Genomic DNA, 24,006 nt, shown 5'->3' on the forward strand with positions numbered 1-24,006 from the left:
GTATAAAAAAGTATAAAACATCAATGAGTAATTTCTTTAAAATACTTTATTTCTTGTGAAATATTTTGTAAATACATAATACAAATATTGTAAATACGTTTTATATCAATTTATACTTATAATATACAATTAAATTTATCCACGCAATAATAAGTTTTTTCATTAAGTAAATTAATAATTAGAAAAATAATCAATATGGATAAATATCATTGTGTCTCTTAAACATTATTCAATTTGGAATACTGCATCATTTAAATAGAAAATTGAATAGCAAATGTCTATTATCTTTTTTCATATTTATATTATATATTTTGAACTTAACATCTTTAACTCTTCTGACAAAATTTTTAAATTGATTTTCAATTCTTCTATTATTTATTAATTATAACAAGATTTTGTTATTAGGAGAAATTTCAATTTGCACTATACAATAGTGACTGTCCAATTTTAGATATACAATCTTTAAATTATTCAAAAATCTTATAAAACTTAAATTAAATCTTATAGTTCTCAAATAAAATCATATTTAACATTAAATACAATGTTAATACGGATTATTATTAAATTCTTTTTTGTTGAACAAGCACTGTTGTACTATTATTACATATAGTATTATTACATATGCAATATAAACCTATTTGCACGATAATAATAACGACAATCACTACGCGAATTGGTGTAAGTACGTCCACTTTTGTGAAAGTATGAAAAGTATGATAAAAAGAATGATAGAAAAGTATGACAGAAAGATTTTTATTTGATCGACATAACGCGGTACTCTGTCTCAGCGGCAACTCAATATGAGAAGCATCCTCTATCTAGATTTATATCCTATTCTCTAGACTTTTATGAAATTGTGAATCATGCATTGTGATATTACTATATAGCCTACCTTGTATATTGTTATTGCTACGTTACAACTACTATACGTAATGCCACACGACTTTCCATTTTTACTTCGACATTTCTATATTTATCTTCATCTCTTCATATGAAAGATATTGTAATAAAATATCACGAAGTCAAATTTGTTGGATTCTTTTCTACCAGAAGAAGAAATCTCAAACTATGATACTTAGCTTTCATAATTTCAAATTTTTTCATTTTAAGGCTTCATGTTTTTAAAAGGTAAGAATACTTATTATATTAATTATATTGTTCTATTCTAAAAATTTAACTTTAATTTTTAATTAAATAAATTTGAGTTATACATATAGTATTGTTTAATTTGTGTTTATATTGGATAGAGATACCTAAAATAAAATATCAGATTTGTCGAATCTATTTGAAAAGCAATTATATGTCTTCTTTACACTAATTGATTAATCTCATTATTCTATATACGAAAGTAAATTAAAATACGATTATAAAAAAAACTAATAATTTTTTTACGAAATATTTTATATTTTATGTCAAAATGTGCCAGAAAAAAAGTATAAAATAAAGTATAGAATATCTTGTGTAATTATACATTAATTATCACATAATTATCACAACAATATGATCATTATAATATTAATTATTATCTATCTATATTATAATTATCAAATTGTATATTATTTAATCAAATTGGTTTTTAATTGAAATATCTTTTTCATAATCTGTTTAAACGTGAAGATTGACAGTGTATAAAAACACTTTTAACTATTAAACTCAATATCTAAAATATTGTATCACCTTATACATTTCGATTCGATATTCGTAATTATGCACGTCATTCTGCAAAGAATGAATTGCAGAGTTCAGATCAAACTTCCTCGACGTGGTCCCGTCGAGTATGAGAAACAAGATCGAATATCTGGTAAAATATTCAGTTGCACCTCCGCCTAGTAGAGATTATTACGGTCTGAAGATCTTTGAAGACGAGGTACTGATGAATTTAAAGTCATCCGCCTTTCTCAAATAATCTTTTCACACTTCTTAGGTAATTCTGTACTTATGGAAAATTTCTCATGGACCTCATAAAGCACCGATCATATATCGTGCCAAGCTTATTAAATTTGATCAAGAAAAATCTTTGCAGAACGAAATACGTCGCGGATTTGGTAAAGCATTTGTTCAAAAAGAATTCCTTGATTTTATCAAATTTTGTTTCAAAATTGCTTCCTGGTTTATTTACTTATTTGCTCATATTTCTATATTTGTTATATTATGAGATTATATATGAGATTACATAATATAAAATTCAAATTAATACTTTTATTTTTCCATAATAATTTCACTAAGCTGCAATTTATAATATTACAGGTAAATATTTATTAAAACACGTGAAAAATATTGCTGAAGGAAATAAAACTCTTTTAACTTTACCAAACTCAGTAATCGGAAAAATATCAAAATATTTGGAGTTCACAGATATACTTAAATTATCTTCAGTATCACATATCGCTTATGAGGTAAAAAAAATTATTAACAAGATTAATGATAATGTAATTTTCTGTTCTCTGCATTTCTGTCACTTTTTTTTAAGAGTTAGTATAGTAAAAACATTACTATACTAATAAACAATATTCTTTTCTGTATTCTTTTTTATTTAACAATATAAAAATAAAATTGAAAATTTTCATTGTTTAGTTCTTTTAATACAGGAATATTAAATAGAATAAATAAGCCATTAAAAAGAAATGAAAATACATTATTTATAATTCTATACTATTTGTAATAAATTAATTGTATTTTTACCAGGTATTCAATACTGATTTAGTTTGGCAGATACTTTATACGAGAGATAAAAAAGCCAATATTAGTTTAGAAGAAAAAGAAAAGGCTATAATCTATGGTTGGAAGCAATTGTACAAAGATAAAGAAATGCAGGCATCAATTAAAGATCAAACGGTACAAAATAATAATTAAAAATAATTAACAAAAATATAACTTTTGATAAAAATACGCAATAAATATATTTTTCAGAATCATCGAATTTCATCATTGATTAAAAATCATGCAAAAACTAATAAATTATTAATAAAACCTATCAGTGATGCACCAAAATCTACCCCCAACAAAATGTCAACGACAAAGAAACGCTTAGAATCTTCGATGATAGATCTTGTTTCAATCCCACTTTCTAAAACAATGTCTGATACTCGATTTCGCGTGCATACAAAGAATGAGAAGCCGTTTCTGCAAAAGAAAGACATAAAAAATACTAGTTCTACATTCAACATGAATGAGAAGAATGTTAAAAAAGATCGTATCACGTCAAAAACGACAACAAAGCAAGAAACTAGAAGTGTCTCTAAACGTAACGAAATATCTGACAAACAAATAAGTCAAACAATGAAATCAAACGAAAAATGCTCAAATAAAATCAACAACATCAACACAAAATCAATGACATCAACACAAGAAAGTAAATTAAAATGTAAAACACAAACTGCTTCTAAAACATCCGTTTCAAAAAATATTGTAGGAAATATCAAATCATCCCCAGTTTCCATACAAAATTTGCATAATAAAACTCAATCACAGACAAAGAGCAAACCTAAGAAGAAAGTAATTGCGACAAAATCTGAGATATTTAACACTGATGAAGAGTTGTCCGAAAACCCTTTTATAGTCAGAGATGACAAAGTCGATCTGGCTAATCTAATTGAAGCAAGTTTAAAAAACATTCGAAGTCCGCGAAGCATATTTGATTATGATTTCAGTTGCGTAGAACAGTCAAACAGAACAAAGGACATTTTAGGTATTAGAAATGAAATTCAGAATATTGATAAATCGAAACAATTAGAACCTATCAAAAGTAGTCTCAACACAGATAATTTTTCTCACAAAATAATTCGGGGTGACGGAATTCTGGAGAAGTTTTCGGAGAAATCTGAGATGTTTAGCGAAGCATCCATTGAGTCTCTTCGTAAAAATTTTTTATCAGAAGGAGACAATAAACCTATTTCACTTTCTGAGAAGTATATGAAAGCCCGGGAAGAACTTCGAAAATCTTTAGAATGGAATCGAAGTGATCCAATATTTTCTCAAGATCGGGATCTAGATAAAAATTTTCAAAATAAAGTCTGTATAAGTCCCAGGAAGATTGTTAATAATAATAATAATGAAAAATCCCCTCTATTCCTAAGAGACCATTAAAAACTTCTTTTCTAAAATACCCTTCGAGCGGTTTAGAGAAAGGAATAAAGTTCTAAAGATATTCAAAAAGGTTAAATTAAATTTACAAATATCACCGAAGATATTAAAAAAGATAAATAAAAGGAGTAATTAGGACAAATTTTAGAAATTAGAAAATTTTTGCATTATACATATACTAAAATGATGTAAACAATTTTAGAATAAATGCTGAAAATAAATATAAATTTTGCAAACATATATAGTATAATTTCTCTTTCTATAAATTATTATAAAGACAAACAGATTACGATTATTCTCTATTCTCTATTCTATATAATAATTCTATATAAAACTTCTTTTTAGATAGAATCTTTACAGAATTTAGAATAAATAAAATTTTTTGTAAAATAATAATTATATATAATGTATCTATTCATAATGTTTTGTAATATTTTTAACGTAATTGATACACTTACAATACATATTAATGTATTGTTTTTAATGTGAAATTAATTTTTCTATGCTTTTGTTTTAAATTTGCAAATTTTTTACTTGAATATATAAAGATAAATATACATAAAACAAAAGGGATTATTAATTTGTTATTGAAAGATTTTAAAATACGGTAATGAAATTTATTTATCTTTATTTAGTACTTTTTAAGTTCATCATTCCTTTGTAGATATCGTAGGTAGATATATGTATATGTATAAAATAAAATAGAGCGTATTAATTTGCATTTGATGATATGTGTTTAGGTACAAGCTTTTCCCTAAAAATTATTTACATTGCATGATGTGTGTGATAACAATAAGGCGTCGGAATGCGCAAATTGTCAATTACATATGCTGACATTCGCTATTTGAAAAAAAAAAGTATTAATATTCTTACTTATTGTTAGTAATAAAGATAAAACACATGTCCTTTATATGTTTATAAGCCTCATTTACAAAATGCATCATAATTTTCAAAAATTGTTAAACTAGCTCAAAATTACGCATGTAATGCTTTAAGTTTTTTATGTGTTTGCCAGAAAAGAAGCAATATAAAGTAATGCCTATCTATGACCCGCATTTTTGTAATTAGCCATTAATTTCAGACTTAAGAGCAGTAATTAATTTATAACTACAAGCAATACTATAAACTTTAACCTTACTATTAAAATTAATTCTTGATGCATCAAAACTGTTGATTACATTTTATAATAACACAAAATAGTAAAAAAAGATCTTTCGCGCAAAATGTGATAGAAGAGTTATACTTAATAAAACCTTTATGTAAAATTTTATTTAAAAATAAATTTTGATGTATTAAAAATTATCTGTATAAGTATATATCGAATTATATCGAAATATATCGAATACATGCTTTCTATCATTAATAATATTTCTTTCTTTCAATCACATTTCTTTTCAATATAATAAATTACACTCAACAAATGACACTTCAATTGAACTGTCAATAATGCAGTTCCATTTTTAAATGCAGTTCCTTATTGTCATTTCTATTCTTAACTTCATCATCGCTGTGTAAATATTAATAATTTCTTTAAAAATTTCAAATTATTTGAAATCCCAATTTCCAAATTTCAATTTTTCTTATTAGCGTTATAGGATCAATTCCTCAATCCTCGATTTGGCGATTTTGGAAAAATTTTTTTCCTTTCATAATCTTTCATATCTTTTCAAGAACATAAGATTCAATATACTTTTCACAATTTAAGGCGCGAATCTGTGCAGTGTTTGCATCTTAGGAATTGACGTGTCCAGCGTCGAATACCGCGAAAGATTTAACAAATGTCGACTTATACATCAACGTTATTAACAAGATTGTTTTCATAATTGACTTCATCGCTTTCTCGGCGTTCGAAGACAATTCGATTTCGTCGGAAATATTTCCAAGAAGAAACATTGCAAAATGTTTCTTTAAAGCAATTTTCAAAATCAATCTTATCTGTTCATTCAAACTACCGCCATGGCTCGGTCTCATCGAACATTCGATCTATGTTATCTCGTAGCATCTTCTCTTGTTCTGAAAAAACGAAATAAAAGATAAATTCTCCATTATTAAATCTCGGCCCTTATTTTAAATTTGAAATCTTTTTAGTCAGAAAAACTCAAATATGTAAAATAATATGAATAATCACCTTTAGTTAAATTCGCTATAATACATTGTTTCCGGAGGAACTCTGTGCATAAAGCTCGTGACAGGCCGAAAGCATGCATGTTGCAAGTAAAAGTCCTGAAAATATTAAAATGAAAATATATCTAAAATATTTAAATATAGATCAAATATTAATACTTACCCTAATTGTCCAAAGACAATATTTGCTTGAAACTTTCTATCTTCGGCGGCGATGCTTTCCTGATCTAAGGATTTCGGTCGAGGTGGTACCGGTCGTGAGGCTCGCTCACATTGTACTGCATCAAAGAAAGCAGCTGTCCAAAATCTCATAGACGTCCATATTGGTTGAACGCGTAAATGTGTATACAAATATTCACGGTAAGGCTCTAATCCAGGAACTTCCACTAAAATCACATATTAAAATAAATATACGATCTTAAAAACGTAGCATATCAATAAATAGTATCAGATAATAAGCATGATTTACAAATTAATAAAAAATACATAGTAATTATTTAATTATCTAATAGTATATATAATCATATATGTTTTTTAGAAATTTATTATAATTCGGTTTAAAGATTACGTATCTTAAATATGTACTTAATATAACATAACAATGTAATATCATATTAGTTTTTAATGTTTGATATTATAATTCTTTCTTTTAAAATATTTCTATGATATTCTAAAATTATCGCAATAATAAAAAAAATAGCAACTTTTACAGAATCTGTCTTAGAAAATTTTTCGTTACCTTCATGATAGAAAGTGAAGCACATGTTCATGAGACTTTTAGCGGGGGCAAAATCGTCCGCTTCGTGACATTCGAACAGTGCGACTGCGAAATGCTGCGCCAAGGAATAAAATGAAGCTTCTGTAACACACGCACGTGCTCTTCTCGCGTTCACTACCCTGGAGAACCATATTCTTCCCGATTCTGTCTGTAAGTTTATTATTACATTAAATTAGAAATATCAAAACAAATACATGTATCTTTCTACTGATTTTAGTATCTATTTTTCATATTATTATATTTACATATTATTGATTGATATCACTAATGTTATTAATATTTTACATATTATTAATTAAAGAGTTACATCTGTTTTTCAAGATGTTTAACATTCTTATATATTTTGTTATAAAAACAACTATAAAATGATGCAATTAAAATGTTTCATAACATTTGATAAATACCAAAACCATCTGTCCAAAATTAGCCTTTTGTTCTTGATCGATAGTATTAGGCGCGTCGAATAGTAAAGGTACAAAAGCTTTCATGAAGTCTGCGGCAGCTTCCTCCGACTGACTATCAGCTGATAAGCTCGAAGCCCAGGATTGAACAGATCCCGACGAACCTAAACAATAAAGTTTATATTGCAGTAGTTGTTACAAATGTTGTAATTTATGTTTGTTTGTGGTATTATTATTAACATTCTTAATTTATAAATAGTTTTTTTAGTAAAATAATTTTTCAGATAAATATGAAATAAATATAAGAATTATAATCGGTACCTGATCTTTGCCATATTCTGCGACCATCCATGTTAGAATCCAGACTAGTACTGGGTCCGTATCCATCTTGATCGCTCGTAGAATCACTACTGCAAGGCATGTCTAAAATAAAAAATTACTTGTGACAAATATATGTTTAAGTGTAATCTTTAACACGATTGTAATTAATGTGTCAAGCAATGGTGCGTCACGGGCGACACCTAAACTTGCAATAAAATCTAATCTAAATGATTTATTGGACAAAAATTAACGACAAAAAGATAAAAATTGACTAAACTATACAACTAAAGTGTCCGTCACTCTTACATAATTATATTCTGCTAATTCCAAATTAATATTCGGCAAAACACGAAAAAAAAATAATATAGATAGATAGATTCGGAATAAAATTAAAAGGTGTCTCTATGATATATGTATACTGAAATTATATTTGAATCAAAACAATATCTTCATACAATATATATCTTCATACATATTAAAATTAATATAAATATAATCAGTAAATGTTAATTTTAATGCACTAATGTAATATGAAGTTTATACAAATAGATATTTTATGCCAGAATTACTTGTCTAGAGCTACTATTCATATCCCATCAACGAGACGTAAAATTATCACAATCACTTATTAACTTGTTAATGTTAAGAAACTTCAAAGTAAAACGATCTAAAGTACAGTGAGGCACACTCGCGAATGATCATTGTTATAATATATGATATTGAAAGTTACATATTTTATACATCCGCGATATTACTTAACTGTCTACACCTACACATCCTTGCGATGGATCGCTCAATGTTGCGGAAATAACTGAAGCATCCAGTAGACGATAAGTGTGACTATTTATCGCAACTGTTACTGTACATAACGGAATATCTTCCGCCCACGTAGAACGGTTCTTTTGAACTATGAATGCAATCGGGGTGCAATAGGCAATTCGTGTGAAAGTATGCACACATATACACAGGTAACAACATCTTTACCAAAGGGATGCAATGTCTGGCAAGAAACTACGAGTATGACGACGCGACGTGTTCGAATATACAAGTGCCGAATTGTATTTTATATGTAACACGTCCAAAAAAATGATAACGCTGAAATAACAAAATTAAAATGCTAGTATTTAATCGCACCTTCTCCAAAATAAAATTTATTTTAAGTTTATTTTCACAAAAAATACGTATGTAACAGAACAATATGTCTTTTCATTTAATGACTTTTCACTTAAACTTTATTATTTACATAATTAAATACACACACAATTAAATTTTGTATATATTATCGTACTACAGTTTAATTTCGAAGAAATGCAATAAATTAAGTTGTACTAATCACATATAGGTCTCTTTTTTTGGATATGTTATATATGTATAAACTAATTTATCTCTCATTTAAGGTGCATTTATTTACATTCTCAATATTCATTATTTATCGTAAAAAAATTATACATATGAATAAACTCGGAATAAAATTAGAAAGTATATAACATACACTAAAATTATATTCGAATTAAAATAATTTTTTTTTTAAAGTAAATGCTACAAAAAGTAAATGCTACAAAATTTGATAAAAAGAGGTTTTTATTTTTCATTTATACATCGCATAATTTAAATAGCACAAAAGAAATTTAAAATAAATTAGATCTATTTAAATATCTTGAATCATCATGAAACGTTTAATTACGAAAATCAATATTTCCAGGTCAAACCACATAAGGTTTCAATGCAATCGACCCACGAATATTCGAACACCAGGTTACGCGAACATATCGATTGCACTAATATTCGCTAATCACATCTAGCTGAGGAAGAGGGGTCAGAAATTCGGGCGTGTGATAAGATTACAATAGCTAAATATCGAGACTTTGTTTAAATAATATGTAATCTAAAGTTGATAATTAATTTTACGAGCTCTACGTGCACATTAAAACTTGAACAAAAATATGTTTCGTAATTGAAGATAACGTTATGTTAATATTTTATTGTTATTGAAGATGTAATAATCTTTTATGGAATTTCCAAGAAATATTTTATGTATTCTTACAAAATTGTATTATTTGCGTTGATCTTTTATATTCTTAAAAATATAGATATAATTTTTATGTTGATGAAAATTAGATATATGTATAATTCTTACTAATATGGAAATTACATTCATATTTTTAAGAGTGCATTTTTCCTTATGTATCAAAAACTTACAAATACTGTACAATACGATTACTTTGTAACAGAGTATTAAGTAATATATACCAATTGATACGTGCACGTATTTAAATATGTAAAAGTCTTGACATTTTAAGCTGAAGCATCCCTACGTGTAATACACTGAGGGGACACGCGAGTGAGATCACAGGGGCAGTCCACACTGACTGAGTTACATTTACCTAAACGGAAAACAACCGTCTGATAGCGGGTCGGCGCCCTCGCTTCGTGAAAGAAAGAAGAACACAGTATATTATTTCCAGCCGAGTCTCGGTAACTGCATGATCATAACAACCGCGAGAGAGAGAAAGATACCAATCGTCGTCGAAGACGAAGAGAGTCATTGACTTCGACTTGGTCGACGCTGTCGCGGATAACTGGAGGCGAGAGCTAATCACCTGCTTTGTAATTCAATTTCTCGTAAGGATCGGGCCCGGTCGCTTTGATGTCCTGCTCCTGAATGGGCTCTATACTTTCCTGGCTGTCGCGATCAGGACTGATATCGTCCTGTTCAATTCGGTTCTCCTGTTTCTTACTTGAGACTGATCTGGAGGATGCTATCTCTTCGTAAGTCATCCCAGGCGGATATTTTCGCGTTCTGGAAAGATTGGCGCTTCCCTGTCGTTCCAATTTGTGTCGCGCTATTGCCTCATAATCCTCGTAGGATAATCCCGCGCCAAATCTACGAATGAAATATTGCGTGTCGCAATATAAATATTCATGAGTAGCAAAGATTACCCTTCTTTAACAAGTGTAAATCCATGCTATAGTGCGTACGACATGTTAATAGCTCAAGAAGATGTTAATAGCTTACTAATAGTTGCACATATAATTAAAATTTACATTACAAGAAAATCATATAATTTTATGTATGTATGTCATGTACAGACTAGCAAATACCTAATTTTAATTCAGCAAATTGCATAGCAAATGAAATTAAAGCTGTATAATAGCAAATATGAAGAAAATGTAATAAATTTAAAATGTGATATTACTTTTAATTTTTTTTATATGTTAGACATAATTTTTCTAAATATTATCTATAAAAAAATAAAAAATATATTAATAATAATGAGTTAGAACAAATAAGTGCTTATATACAATATGTAAAAATTATTCACGCACATTTTAATAGTATAGAAATTGATTTTAACTCTACAAATGAAGGATTGTTAATTTGTACAATTGAAAACATTAAACTCATCTTATTGAATAACACACTGCAAAGTTTACAGATTCAACATTGCCAAGTTTACAGTTTACAATTTCTACTCTCTTAACGTACATACATGACCTAATTATTATAAGGCATTTAGGATAACAAAACATTTACTTACCTCGGAAGCCTGAGTTTCCGCCGTCCTAATTGCTCTTCTGTCTTGATAGGCTGCAGTGCAGGTGCTTGCGGCGATGATGATGGCGTCGAAGGGGTTGTAGTCAGTTCGCTTTCTTCTAAGCTATTGCTAAGAGCGGATCCTATTCTGTTCCCTAGGCCCTGAAGATATTCCCCACTGTTGTAACGTCTACCATATCCTGGAATAAGTACGTCATACGTAAATCGCAATTAACCCTGTATTTTCAAGAGTCATAATGTAGTAATGCTGTCGGCACCTCTCGTACCTAGATAACAAATTATTTGTACAATCAATTCATAATGAATCAATTAATATATTAATATCTGATTAAATAGTATTTAAAAGATATAAATGTAAAAAAAATAAAATTTAAAAATTATAATGTTTGAATTGCATTCAATAGATAATTGCATACAAGAGATGATGAAGATGCTGTGCTGTGAGTATTTGAAAACGCAAATATTTATCATATGTTCCCAATTTTAATTAAAGCAACGAGTGTTTAATACCGCAAATAGAATAAGCCTAAACCCAAGATAATATCATAGAATTGATTATCAAATTAATAGATAGCCTTTAAAGATTCAATTTTTGCTTTTTTGAATAGTTTATGTGCAAAGTATGAATAGCACTCTTGCTCTTATAAAAGTGCAAAATTAAAAAATATAATATGAGAATTAGTTTAATACATAAAGTTAGACATATTTTTACGAATTTTCCTAATTTATATTTACAAAGTAACTCGTGCACTTTTAAGCCATAAATAAGTAAGAAGCAACAAAATTTTTTAATTTTAAAATACGTAAGATCTTCCATAAACTGAAAATGGAAATTAATAAAAATCAAATAATAAAGATAAAAGATATACTACTACAGGCACAGACTTTTTCGATATATATAAATAATATCATATTTTCTTATCAATAATAATAAATTTCAAGCATAACGATAAGGAGAATAAGACCTAATTACGCATATGCATAAGCATAAGGAGAAATTCTAGTAATTAGGTCTTATTCGACAGACCATGTTTGAATGCCGATCATGAAAGGGTTTCTAATTTGCTGAAGTAGTTTACACCGGATTCCTATTACACATTCCGACGTTTCAGCAAAGTAATTTGCGAAACTCGCGACCTACCTCGTCGGTTGGTTGTAGGCTCAATATAGTCCTTGCGAATAAGCCTGAAAGTAATCTCAGATAAGAGACGTAAGCTTCATTTCCGATGTATATAGGCCACTACCGACCTCCTCATCTATGTGCACGTGTACGCTATACGTAAAACGATAATAGTGAATCGTAGTAAAAAGGGAGTTGAAAAAAGATATGTCGAAGTGATAAAATTTCGAGGTCACTTAAATTGTTTGAACTCGTGCTATTTTATTTAAAATAAAATGAAATGGAAAATATTCAGAATACAAAAATAACAACGAGTAAATAGTAATAAATAGTAATTTGCATTACGTACAATTTTTTATCACGAGTAGTTGGATTAATCATGAGAAATCTTCTGTACTGTCATATGAAAAAGCTTTATGTTATTAATTTCTTATTCTTTACATACATAAATATGTATATTACTAATTACTTTATAAATATACTATTTTTATGCCAACTTTGTTACTATACAAAATTAAAATGTCGTTTTGATTATAATTATATATAATTTGGAAAGTAAACTTTTATTAGCCCGTAAACTTCCATCGCCTACTAGTGCGTGTTTAGAAATAATAAGTGAATAAGAATATATATCCTAACGAAAATAAAAATTGTAGCGTAAATCTAACGTAAGGAGAGAGTAAACTAAACTTCTAGGAAGCGAAAATTGAACCAACGAAATATAAAAGAGGCTTTTACGTTTCTTTTATGTTCCGTTGTTTCAATTTTCGCCTCCTAGAAGCTTCGTTTACATTTCTGTTACTCTTCCTTTACATTTGACTTTACGTTCCGATTTTTATTTTTACCAGAGTATACGTTTATCAATTAATTTATCAACAACATACAATCACAATAGATCTAAATGTATTTTGCTCATTCATCCAATCACACATTACATTAATTACACGCGACCTTTTGCATTCATGTGATGTGTGTGCTTTACACTTACATTAAAAAAAAAGAACGCGCGACATATCACTAGGAAAGGGCATTCCATTTATATCGTGCTCTACTTTTTTACTGACAAAGAGTCTTTAAAACGATTTATTTATTCCGAGAGCTTCCGGAAAACGGTAGGTATCGTGAACATATAAATATACACTTTATAAACACAGAATAACTTATATTCTCGATGTTATCATAAAATACATCTTCCTTCAACGTCTGTCGATAAATAAAGGAATGATATAAAACAAGTTGAACTAATAAAATTAAATCGTGAAAATCAGATACTGGATGGTCGTCTATTACTGACTGAATATATTAAACTGAACAGGCTTTTATAATCTTACGTTGTGGTAACACCGCATATGATATAAAATCAACACGGATATCCTTTATGGCTATTCTTAGCCACTGCATACAATTTTTGGTATACAAAATCCGGTTCGTTATATTCCAACTGCTTGCGTTTGTAAGAATTTTACCACTATATAATTATATAATTTCAACATTATACATATAACAATAAATAATAATCATTCAAACTATCAATGCACTTAAAAACATACGAGTTTCGCTTAATAAAAATTTAATTTACATTTTAACTGCACAATTGATATAATAATTGTGACAAACAAAATATTTTACTATATAAATATATGTAAATATCTTTTATTTACTCATTATTGTTAAAATCTTCTGTTACAAAATTTCCCGGTTATAACTTTAAGACTTTATTAATACTATATTTTATTAATATAATAATTAAAAAGAAAATTAATAAAATATAACATTTAATATAGAAATAGTTGTAGGAAAGAATGGCGCAATAAATAATCATCGGAATTTATCATACAAAACCGCAAATAAAACTCTTTTCATAGTGTCTAAAGATAGATCATCGATTGCGTCCACATGTCTACAGCAAGTTCGACGCCGCGAGAATTTCCGATTAATGTGGGCAATGCGAGGCCAAAAGCATATATAATACCCATTAGGAACTCTGTATCAATATATCTCAATATTCGAAATATAGGCATGTAAACGTTTTAATTTTGAAAGATCATAAATCGATAATCGAAAAATTCAACAATTTTAATAAAAAAAAATTATCAACGTAAAGAGTAAATGTATGTCAAAAAACTATAACATAAGATATTTAGAAATTTATTTAAAATTTATTGTAAATCAAATATTTTCTTTCTCTTTTTTAGAGCATATTTATTCTTTCTAAGAATAGATATCACCAGGAATAAAATAATAAAATAAGCAATAGAAAATAAAAGAAAATTACTATTTAAAGAACTAGAACTAGAAAATAATTTTATTAGTTTACGTCCTTACGGTTTATTAAGACGTATGCACGAAGAATAATATACTGGCAATGACACATCAAATATATTCTCGATAGTATTAGAATGAGACTAGATGCATATTAACACATAGGAGATATAAAATTTTATATCAGTAACATAAAATTATATGTATGATAAAATACTACAAGGAGCAATGATCGGCATAAACAGCGGCAAACAGATATCAATGAAAAATTATTATATCAAAGCAGATGATGCGGGAGTGAACGATATCGAACGGCATATGGATGACAGTATTTCACAATGGAATACAACTGCAATGCAGCGTTATCTATATTATGCAGTTCCGCGCTATGCGGGACATGCGGACATTCTTAAATATTAAAATCACAAAAGAAAATGAGACAGAAAAAGGAAAAAGAAGTTTTTCAGCGCATTTGTAAATACAACGACAAAAATACGGACCATAAACGTAAGTGCAACAAAGTACGATATTTGTCACTCGGCAACATAGCGAAACGAATGCGTCGGGTCAATGTAGCTAAACATAACTGCAAACAGAACGGATAACGGTTTTGTCGTTGTCCGGCGAGCAGTAAATTATCAATGCAAAATATAATCCAATATATTCTGCATGCGAAAAATTATAGTCGCAAAAATATTAAAAGAGAAACGCGAATAATGCTTAATACATGTTGCGACAGTAAATTTGCGTATCGAATTAGCTACACGATTATATTCGTCAAAACGTAAGCTAAAATTTGCATTGGTTTGAAATATTTTAAATTCCATTAACTCGCATATTAACTTTCTCGGCTCTTAAAACATATTTTCCAACATTCTGCATATTAATTTGTGCTTGCATTACACTATACAAGTATAAAAATTGTGAAATTTGTGTGGTATGTTACAAAAGAGGGCCTTAAACATATATAATCTACATTTATCACTCTTCAAAGAATTATTACGTTAACACTCAACAAGTTATTACGTTGATAGTAATTAATAACTTGTTAGATAATTTATACATCAGTGTCAAATTAGATTTATAAATGCGTAAATATTTATTAATTGTTGAATAATTATAATATACCAAACAATTTAATCACAATTTTGACTCATCACACCATATAGTGTTATAGTGTTATAGCAATTAATCGTGTGCTAGAAAAATTAAAAAGTTAGGAAATACAAACTAAAAACAATGTGACAGAAACGTTCTTGTTAAATAGACTTTCACATATTGTTTAGTGAAATACAATTTGAAGTATATGTGATTTGCACATCAAATGCGTATATATCAAATATATCGTAAAATAAGAATCGTCAATGATATCGAATCAATTGTTATATCAATTACAAAAGAATCGGTAATAAAATCGTTATTTAATTAATTATGTAAAGATATTAGTTATCCGATAAAAATATTAATTAGATGTATGTAAAATAACTCACTCATATAAGATAATAAATAACAGTTACGTAAGTTTAGCTGAATTTTTATCTAAAATTCGTAGTTAAAAAACATATGACATCTTATTATCACATCAACCATTTCTATACAATAAAATCGAAAAACATGCAAAAATTTGAAGCTTCAAATATATTTACATATTCGAAAAAAGTTACTAAAAGTAAAATCTTAATCGAATTTGTGGTGATATTCAGTAAAGAAATTGTACTAATTACAGTTCAAAAATTTATAAGTACTTTTTAATTGAAAGTAAAATAATATATTACACGAAGAGCACTAAAAATAGATAATGATAATTTGCAATTGATACAATAAGCACAGCTGTCAAAACAAACGACACGCTATTGTTCTATAAATTACGTTTTATTGATCAGAGTAAAAAGTAATCGATGGTAGATTCTAAACTCAAAGATATCTACTTGAAAAATTATTATAAAAAACAATATAAATAGATAAAAAATAAAATAAGTCAATACATCTGTTGGAGCTTATTGCGAGCTAATAATTCGAGTTTTGATATATTCTTCCAATTAAATACCGTGGAGGAATGAAGTTCGGGATCACAGACAATCACTATCACCTTCGTCGAATGTTTGTACAAACACGTGCAACACTGCTCTTGACATACTACTATGGACTTGCACTATCGCGAGCTTTGCAGCTACCTCAGGGCCCATTGGTACGTAACGTTGCATTACCCCTCCAGACGTACGATCGGATTAATAAAGGCGCATGCGTTTATCGCGATCAATACAACGTCTCGATTTACCGGCACGTTGCGATTAATTTCAGTCGTGAAGAAATTTGCCACCATACACCTACTGGCAGTCGATACTATGCCAGTTAACAATAAATTATTCGACAAAAATATTTCCATATATTAGAATACATTTAGTTGGATAAGCATAAAAAAATGTAAGTTAATAAGATATCTACGCTTTAATCAGAAATTTTTATTATGAATAAAATAATAAGTTTTTTCTTATTTAACTATAAAAATTGTAGCGCCGAATATACAAAATAATTAAACAATACGAATTTGATTAAAACAATTCTTGAATTATGATACACGAACAACTCGATCGCGCTAATTGTAAGTGATGGAGCAAAATAACCGATATGCAATGTTTCAGTAAATATATCAATATTAATAAAAGTGTCTCTCATCAAAATCCATATTATAAATGAATTCCATATTATAAATGAATCCATATTATAAATAAATCTATATTATAAATAAATCCATATTAAAAATGAATCCATATTATAAATGAATTCGTAGCGTTATGAAATCATGAACATCCGCTACTCGAGCGCTATTTAGTAGATACAAATCTACACAGAGAGAATTTTCTTTTAAAATTTACTCTGAAAATATGGTAATTGTGGTACAATATGATATTTGAAAGATTTTTACCATGCACTTCAATAAAATTAACCAAACTTATTTTATACTTTATTGTAGTTTTATTAATGAATGAGAGAGAGATTTACATTAAAATTCTTCTAAATACAATGTTGTCCCACGACTATCATATTTTCGGGGTAAATTCTAAGAAAAAATTCTTGAATCATGCACGTCTTTGATTCGTCATTTACAATTAGTATAAGCATAATTAAGTCCCTTTTGTACTATGACTCATATGCTAAAATCAGGATCTTTTATTTATACATAATTTGAAATAATAAATCAATGAAACAGAATAGTCATGCGAACGGAGTTTCAAATTAGACAAAAATTTCAAATTATAGGTACACAAATATGACAAAAGTGCATGATTAATTCTTTTTACAAGAATTGTTGTGCTTAAGTTATAGCTTTTTATTGCAAGAAAATTTACAATTTATAAGTGCAGTTAACAAATTTTCTAGAATATATAGTAGATAGGTATAGTTAGAAAATTATGTATTCATATGGACGTGTATACTACAGTAGCTTTAGCAGGTAGAGATATCCTCTTCACATCAACTAATTTCCTATAAATGCAAAAGAATAAACATGAATTATTACTAATTGATTTATATGAAATGTATTTTTTATAGCAGTAGTAGTTCTGTCTAAACAATTTCTATACAAACTAATTAAAAAAAAAAAAATTATTTATTTTGACATTAATTAACTATTTATATTTGAAAATACGTAAACTGTACCCATGTTTCACTTTAGAACCCATACTGGAGACTTTGACCTTTAATATTGAAGGAAGTTCTTCTCGTGACAAATTGACAACTTGTTGTTCATCATCACTGAAGTTAATCAGAAGTAACACGACGCGGCTACCATTGTTTCGGATTATACCTAGAACAGTGTCATTGTTTGTCGTAATTGATTTATAACTTCCTTCAGTAAGGGCCGGTTCTGTACGGTGCATATGGGCTAAGGTCTTGTAAATCTTATAGTGCGATTTATCGGCTGCCATCTGGTTCGCCAAATTCAATTTCTTATAGTTTTGATGTACCGGAAGCCACGTCGAATTTGCTGTACTGAAACCTGTAATGATAAATAATTAAATAGTAAGATTTTAGAAAAATATGTTATTCGTTTTACTAAATACACTAATGGTGGACACAAATTTATCCTTTACCTGCATGTTTCGTCGCGTCCCATTGGAATGGCGTGCGTTCAGGATCACGGGACGTACTCTTAAATTTATTTTTACCCGCAATACACCCTTGAGGATCCTGCGTATCTTCCCAAGATATATCTCTCTTGTCCACCATGCCAATTTCTTCACCGTTATATGTCACCGCCAAGCCTGGCAAGATCATAGACAACATGATCATTTGATCCGATCTGTTAGGATAACGAGAGGCAACTCGGGGATTATCGTGATTTCCCATCTGAAAAAAAATTTATATGAAATTATTGCCTATAAAAAAAAAGCGAATTCTTATTTTTATGGAATGCAAGATAAATCTGTTATAGATTCTTCAATAATTTTAAGATCTTTTAAAAAAATTTCTTATATTATATAGATCCTTTTATACCTACACATAAAAGAATAAAATAAATAACTTGCAATTTAGATCTTTTCTATTCAAGTTTTAAATTGATAAAATTGGTAGATTATATATATATATACATTTAGATAAAAATTTCTCGTAATTCTTTGACAGTACTTCTGTTTCATATTATTCATAATTAAAAACTTAAAGTATTTGTCCTTAAATATTAATTTAAATACTGTTATTGTTCTTAAAAATATAATGCAACGCACATATAGTATATGTATATACAGCTTTACAAATAAGGCAAGACTCATACATTGCCATTTATATCATAATTAATGTACAACAACTTAAGCATCTTGCTGAGTTTTGTAACGTTAAAACTATTAAATATATGTATATATAATATTAAATTATTTTATAATGTCTTCATTAAGGTAATGATAACTTCATTCATATAAATACGTACCGCCCAATTAGCGATTTTACCTCTTGGCATCGAATTCATCCATAGATCTATTTGTTGTTTAAATTCTTGCGCAGACGATGTTGCGTTCACATTTGTAATAAATTTGAAATTAAAGGGAATTAAGTCGTAATTATAATATTGCATAGTGTGCTCAGGATCGCTGTACGCCTCCATCAACATCAACTAAATCAGAAAGAAAACACTTTATAACATGTATAGAATAAAACACGATAAATGGTTTGAATAAAAAAAAAGAAACAGAATGTCGTATATCATTTACCTTCTGATTCTGATTATGTTTTGAAGCATATGAGTCCATGAATTTTCGCCACTCTCCAAACAACTTATAAGTATCGATTAAATCCATGGTGTAAATATGCTTCAAGTACGTATGCTCTTGCAATGTGGCACCGTCTATGTTACTTTTAGGTTCGTCTCGCAATTCTGAGTCTTCGTAAATAAATGGGGCCGAATCAACTCGGAATCCGTCTACACCCAAATCCATCCAAAATTTCAAAATGTTCTGTAATTAATCAAAAATACTTTTGAAAATTGTGAGAATTAATAATTCTGCAATGACACCTTTTTATTAATCCTCTTATACATATCTTTTAATTATAAAACTTGCACAAATTTACATTTCGACTTTAATTTGTAAATACAAACTCATTTTTACATTTTTACATTTTCGTACAATATATGTTTCAAATGTTAAATAAAACAGTTTAAATAATAAATTTAAAAATTAAAGGATATACTATATAATAAAAAATTAAGACCAATAAATTCTTATAATAATGAATTATATAACTTATTGAACTAACTTATCTTCATTGTACTTCATTAGTATTCATTGTACTTCCATATTATACAATCAAAAGAAAACAGTGATCACAAATAGCAGTTGAAGGATTTATGTCAAGCTTTTATATCAAACAAATAATTTGAATAAAAAATGTTTTTACACAAATTAATTAGCGTTCCAATTGTTGCGTTTTAATTATTATTAGCCCTCATTTTTTCGCTTTAATTTTTGACAATTTCAAAAGTCATAAAAATTTTTTATTAACCTTTTGTACTAATAAAATATTAATATATTTATTTAATTATATTAGTAATATATAATAAAATATATTAGTAAGAATAAGATTTATTCTTACAGTTTATTAAAATTGTAAATCTTAATATATTATTTTTATCAATAAAAAGAATAGAATTAAAAGTGTTTTGAGTTATAGGATTATTTTTCAAAAAGGGTACAATATATAGTAACATTAAAAAAAAATTTAAACTTATTGATACTTACCAACATCTCCTTTCTTACATTAGGATTACGAAAATTTAAGTCGGGTTGTCTATACTCAAATTGATGTAGATACCATTGTTTTTGTGATTCTACATAAGTCCACGCGGATCTACCAAATACACTAATCCAATTGTTAGGTGGCGTTTTGTCATTATTTTTGCCGTCTGCCCATACATAATAATTCTTGTACTTTTTATGACCTTGAAGAGCCTTTTGGAACCATATATGCTTATCAGACGAATGATTCGGCACAAGATCGAGAACCACCTGTAAAAATATTATAAAATAATTCCAAAGTAGCAATAAAAAGTAATAAATAATAAAGTGTTTTTCTTTTTAAATAAAATAAACAGTCAAAATCTTATTGACACTTTTTATCTAAATGTAATTATAATACAAAAAAATTGTATTTATAAATGTGCAAAATATTAATCATCGCACTTTTAGATCGAGTTCTTTAGCGCGCGCCAAAAGAGTTTTAAAGTCTTCCAATGAACCAAAAATTGGATCGATGTCAACAAAATCGGATATGTCATATCCGAAATCAACCATGGGACTTGTATATATAGGCGACAACCAAATCGCATTGATGCCTGTTTTCGCAATATAATCCAACTTTGAAGTTATCCCTGACAATGCAAAAAATATAGATTTAAGTGTCGTCGTTGTTATTATGCTCGAATACTTTTCAATTTTCAAATAATAAATATTTTCAGATTAGTAATATAAGACTGCAACAATTAATCCAGTAGAATTTGTATAATTGTTATATATATTAATTGAACAATTTGTTATTCTTCATTAAACCGGACATAACAGCAAGTGATACAATTAACATATGCTTACCCTTTAAGTCGCCTATTCCATCGGCATCCGAGTCATACAAACTTCTCGGATAAATCTGATAGAAAACGGTGTTATTCCACCATGATTTATTTTGAATCTTAGCAAAAGAACTGCTTGCAAGGAGCAAAAGAGCACACAAACGAATCGCCCACGACATGATACTGACGTTTGTACTTGTCGAATCTCAAAATTGTTTATATGTAACAATGGCAAAAGGAATCGATATCATTTCCTTATCGATTGTGCTTGACAAAATTACGCTGTCTCAACGTTGCATTCGAAAAGAAATAAATAAAAAGTATTATTAATACATTAAATATGACAGAGAACGCCATTATTTCGGTTAAAATTAGATGTTTCAAATAATACGATATATATAGTTTATTAAATCTCAGTCTGCCGCAACTCACGTAAAGGAAGCACAGCAGTGTCGCTGCGCTTGGCTTAGCGCCCGAGACACTACCGTGTCTCCAGATAAATTATTTCAGATATGATTGCGCGCCGATAACTTTCGGTCTTTCAACACACAATCAGTCTGAAACGGTACTACTCCCCCTAAATTCTCCCTAAATTCCCCCTAAATTAAATTAGAAAAACTGTAAAGAACTTATTTTGAAAAATATTACCTTAGCTAAGGTTCGAACCTCTCGACTTTCCTAGACGAGTGTCTTAGCCAACTTGGCCCACTGAGGCTTCGAAAATATTCCTCGCAATAACTGATATATATAGAGAGGACGCGTTATATGGCCGCGGGTGTGTAAACATATACGTATATTCTTTAGAACGGTCGTACATAATTAAAATGTAAAATGTCGTATGTTCTGACTTAATTTGCGTGCTGCAAATGTATTTTGGTGGTTCTCGTTTATATAACGAACCACATGTCTGACAAACATCATTAATTTTTCAATTTTTCAGATCGAATAAAAAATAATAAATACTTCTTCCTCTTGTATTAGGACAAAGTGCCCTGTTTTTTCTGTCTCTATCGAGCTTCTTGTGAACCTGACGTTCAATTCTCGTGTCAGCGCTTCGGTGATCTGCCTAATGGCCAAGTTATGCTTGACCTATTTGTTTTCACCCATTTTGCTATTCTTTCCGGGCCCATTCTATCAATGTGGTCTCCATTCGCGTCGCCGCGCTTTCGTCCATCTCACTATGTCTTGGATCTTAAGTTCCCTTCTTATTATCTCACTTCTTATCTGATCTCTAAGGGTTACGTTGGTTCGACATCGATTTCATTGTTATTTCTCACTGGGTTTCATCAAGAAAAATTAAATGAAAAATAATGTTCTCTTTCATAAATATAGTATATAATAAAATATATAATAAAATATAGTATATAATAAAATATAGTATAAATCTTACAGATTTTTAAATAATATAAAAAATTGAACTCACAGTGTATTCAATCAAACACATAAAATATACATACAATTAGGAGTGTTCGGATTCTCACCCGGGTGTTATGTCATCCTTGTTTAACATTCGGTATATAACAAGAATGGAGCGATATCTGGGTGGCACTCGGGTAGGAATCTGAACATAGCCATTGATGTACGTATTAACAGATGCACAGACTTCTATAATTAGATTGCTGACTCAATATGACAGAAAAAAATGAATCTGATTACAAAATGTCCTTGTTTTAGTTCACACATGCGTATGATAAAATATGGATAGAGCAGTGGAACCATTTGGATGATGATTAATATATGTATATATCTGAAATGTACTTTTTTTGCTATTTTTTTCAGTTTCATTAAAACGGAATACATGTTGATAAAGGCGAAGATTTAAAAGGAGACTTCAAACTTTTTGGATGACAAAATAGAACAAAATTTTTTTTTAATGTAAAAACGAAATTAAGAAGATATTCTAAAAATAGCGACTAAACTGCTTCTTTCTTCCAACACATTGTTTATAAAACCATATATTGCATTCTTGGCAGCACCAGAAGAATTTTACGCATATAAAATTAGTTCTAGAATTCATAAAGGAAACTTTTTTTAATTATAATTTTGTCGTGTATCCTCTGAAATATGATGCTAATTAATAATATTTATTTTCAAAATAAAATTTCAGTGTAATATTTTAATGAAATTTTCTCCACCATTATTACACTATTCGAATTTACTTATTGCATTAGTAATATATTTTTATGCGGGAGGGAAATGAGGGAATTCCTTAGCCTTTTCAATGACTTGAAAAAGTTACATCTAATACTTGATGGTCTCTTGTAAGCTCCAATGAGAGGTGTCTCCGTCTTGTTGTATCATGAT

At 28.6% G+C, this 24,006-nt stretch overlaps 2 protein-coding genes across 2 annotated transcripts; one reads left to right on the forward strand and one right to left on the reverse strand.

Moving 5' to 3' along the window:
• Positions 1-1,715: 1,715 nt before the first annotated feature.
• LOC108726380 (uncharacterized) lies at positions 1,716-4,129 on the forward strand. The gene is made up of 5 exons (XM_018453891.1): positions 1,716-1,867; positions 1,925-2,045; positions 2,248-2,396; positions 2,686-2,835; positions 2,911-4,129. Exons 1-5 carry the CDS (start codon positions 1,778-1,780, stop codon positions 4,084-4,086), a joined length of 1,686 nt encoding a protein of 561 aa, XP_018309393.1. The 5' UTR covers positions 1,716-1,777; the 3' UTR covers positions 4,087-4,129.
• A 1,576-nt stretch (positions 4,130-5,705) lies between these two features.
• LOC108726365 (maltase 2) lies at positions 5,706-22,409 on the reverse strand. The gene is made up of 18 exons (XM_018453867.1): positions 22,351-22,409; positions 21,725-21,984; positions 21,320-21,507; positions 20,879-21,145; positions 19,853-20,095; positions 19,573-19,755; positions 18,740-18,995; positions 18,306-18,645; positions 18,083-18,131; positions 13,715-13,778; positions 11,247-11,442; positions 10,308-10,591; positions 7,708-7,809; positions 7,390-7,550; positions 6,947-7,133; positions 6,371-6,593; positions 6,212-6,306; positions 5,706-6,096 (listed from the first exon to the last, which is right to left on the reverse strand). Exons 2-18 carry the CDS (start codon positions 21,879-21,881, stop codon positions 6,032-6,034), a joined length of 3,060 nt encoding a protein of 1,019 aa, XP_018309369.1. The 5' UTR covers positions 21,882-21,984; positions 22,351-22,409; the 3' UTR covers positions 5,706-6,031.
• Between the last annotated feature and the right edge of the window lie 1,597 nt (positions 22,410-24,006).

Source organism: Mycetomoellerius zeteki, unplaced genomic scaffold (genome assembly GCF_001594055.1).
Source record: "Mycetomoellerius zeteki isolate Tzet28-1 unplaced genomic scaffold, Tzet1.0 scaffold415, whole genome shotgun sequence".
Lineage (NCBI taxonomy): Eukaryota > Metazoa > Arthropoda > Insecta > Hymenoptera > Formicidae > Mycetomoellerius > Mycetomoellerius zeteki.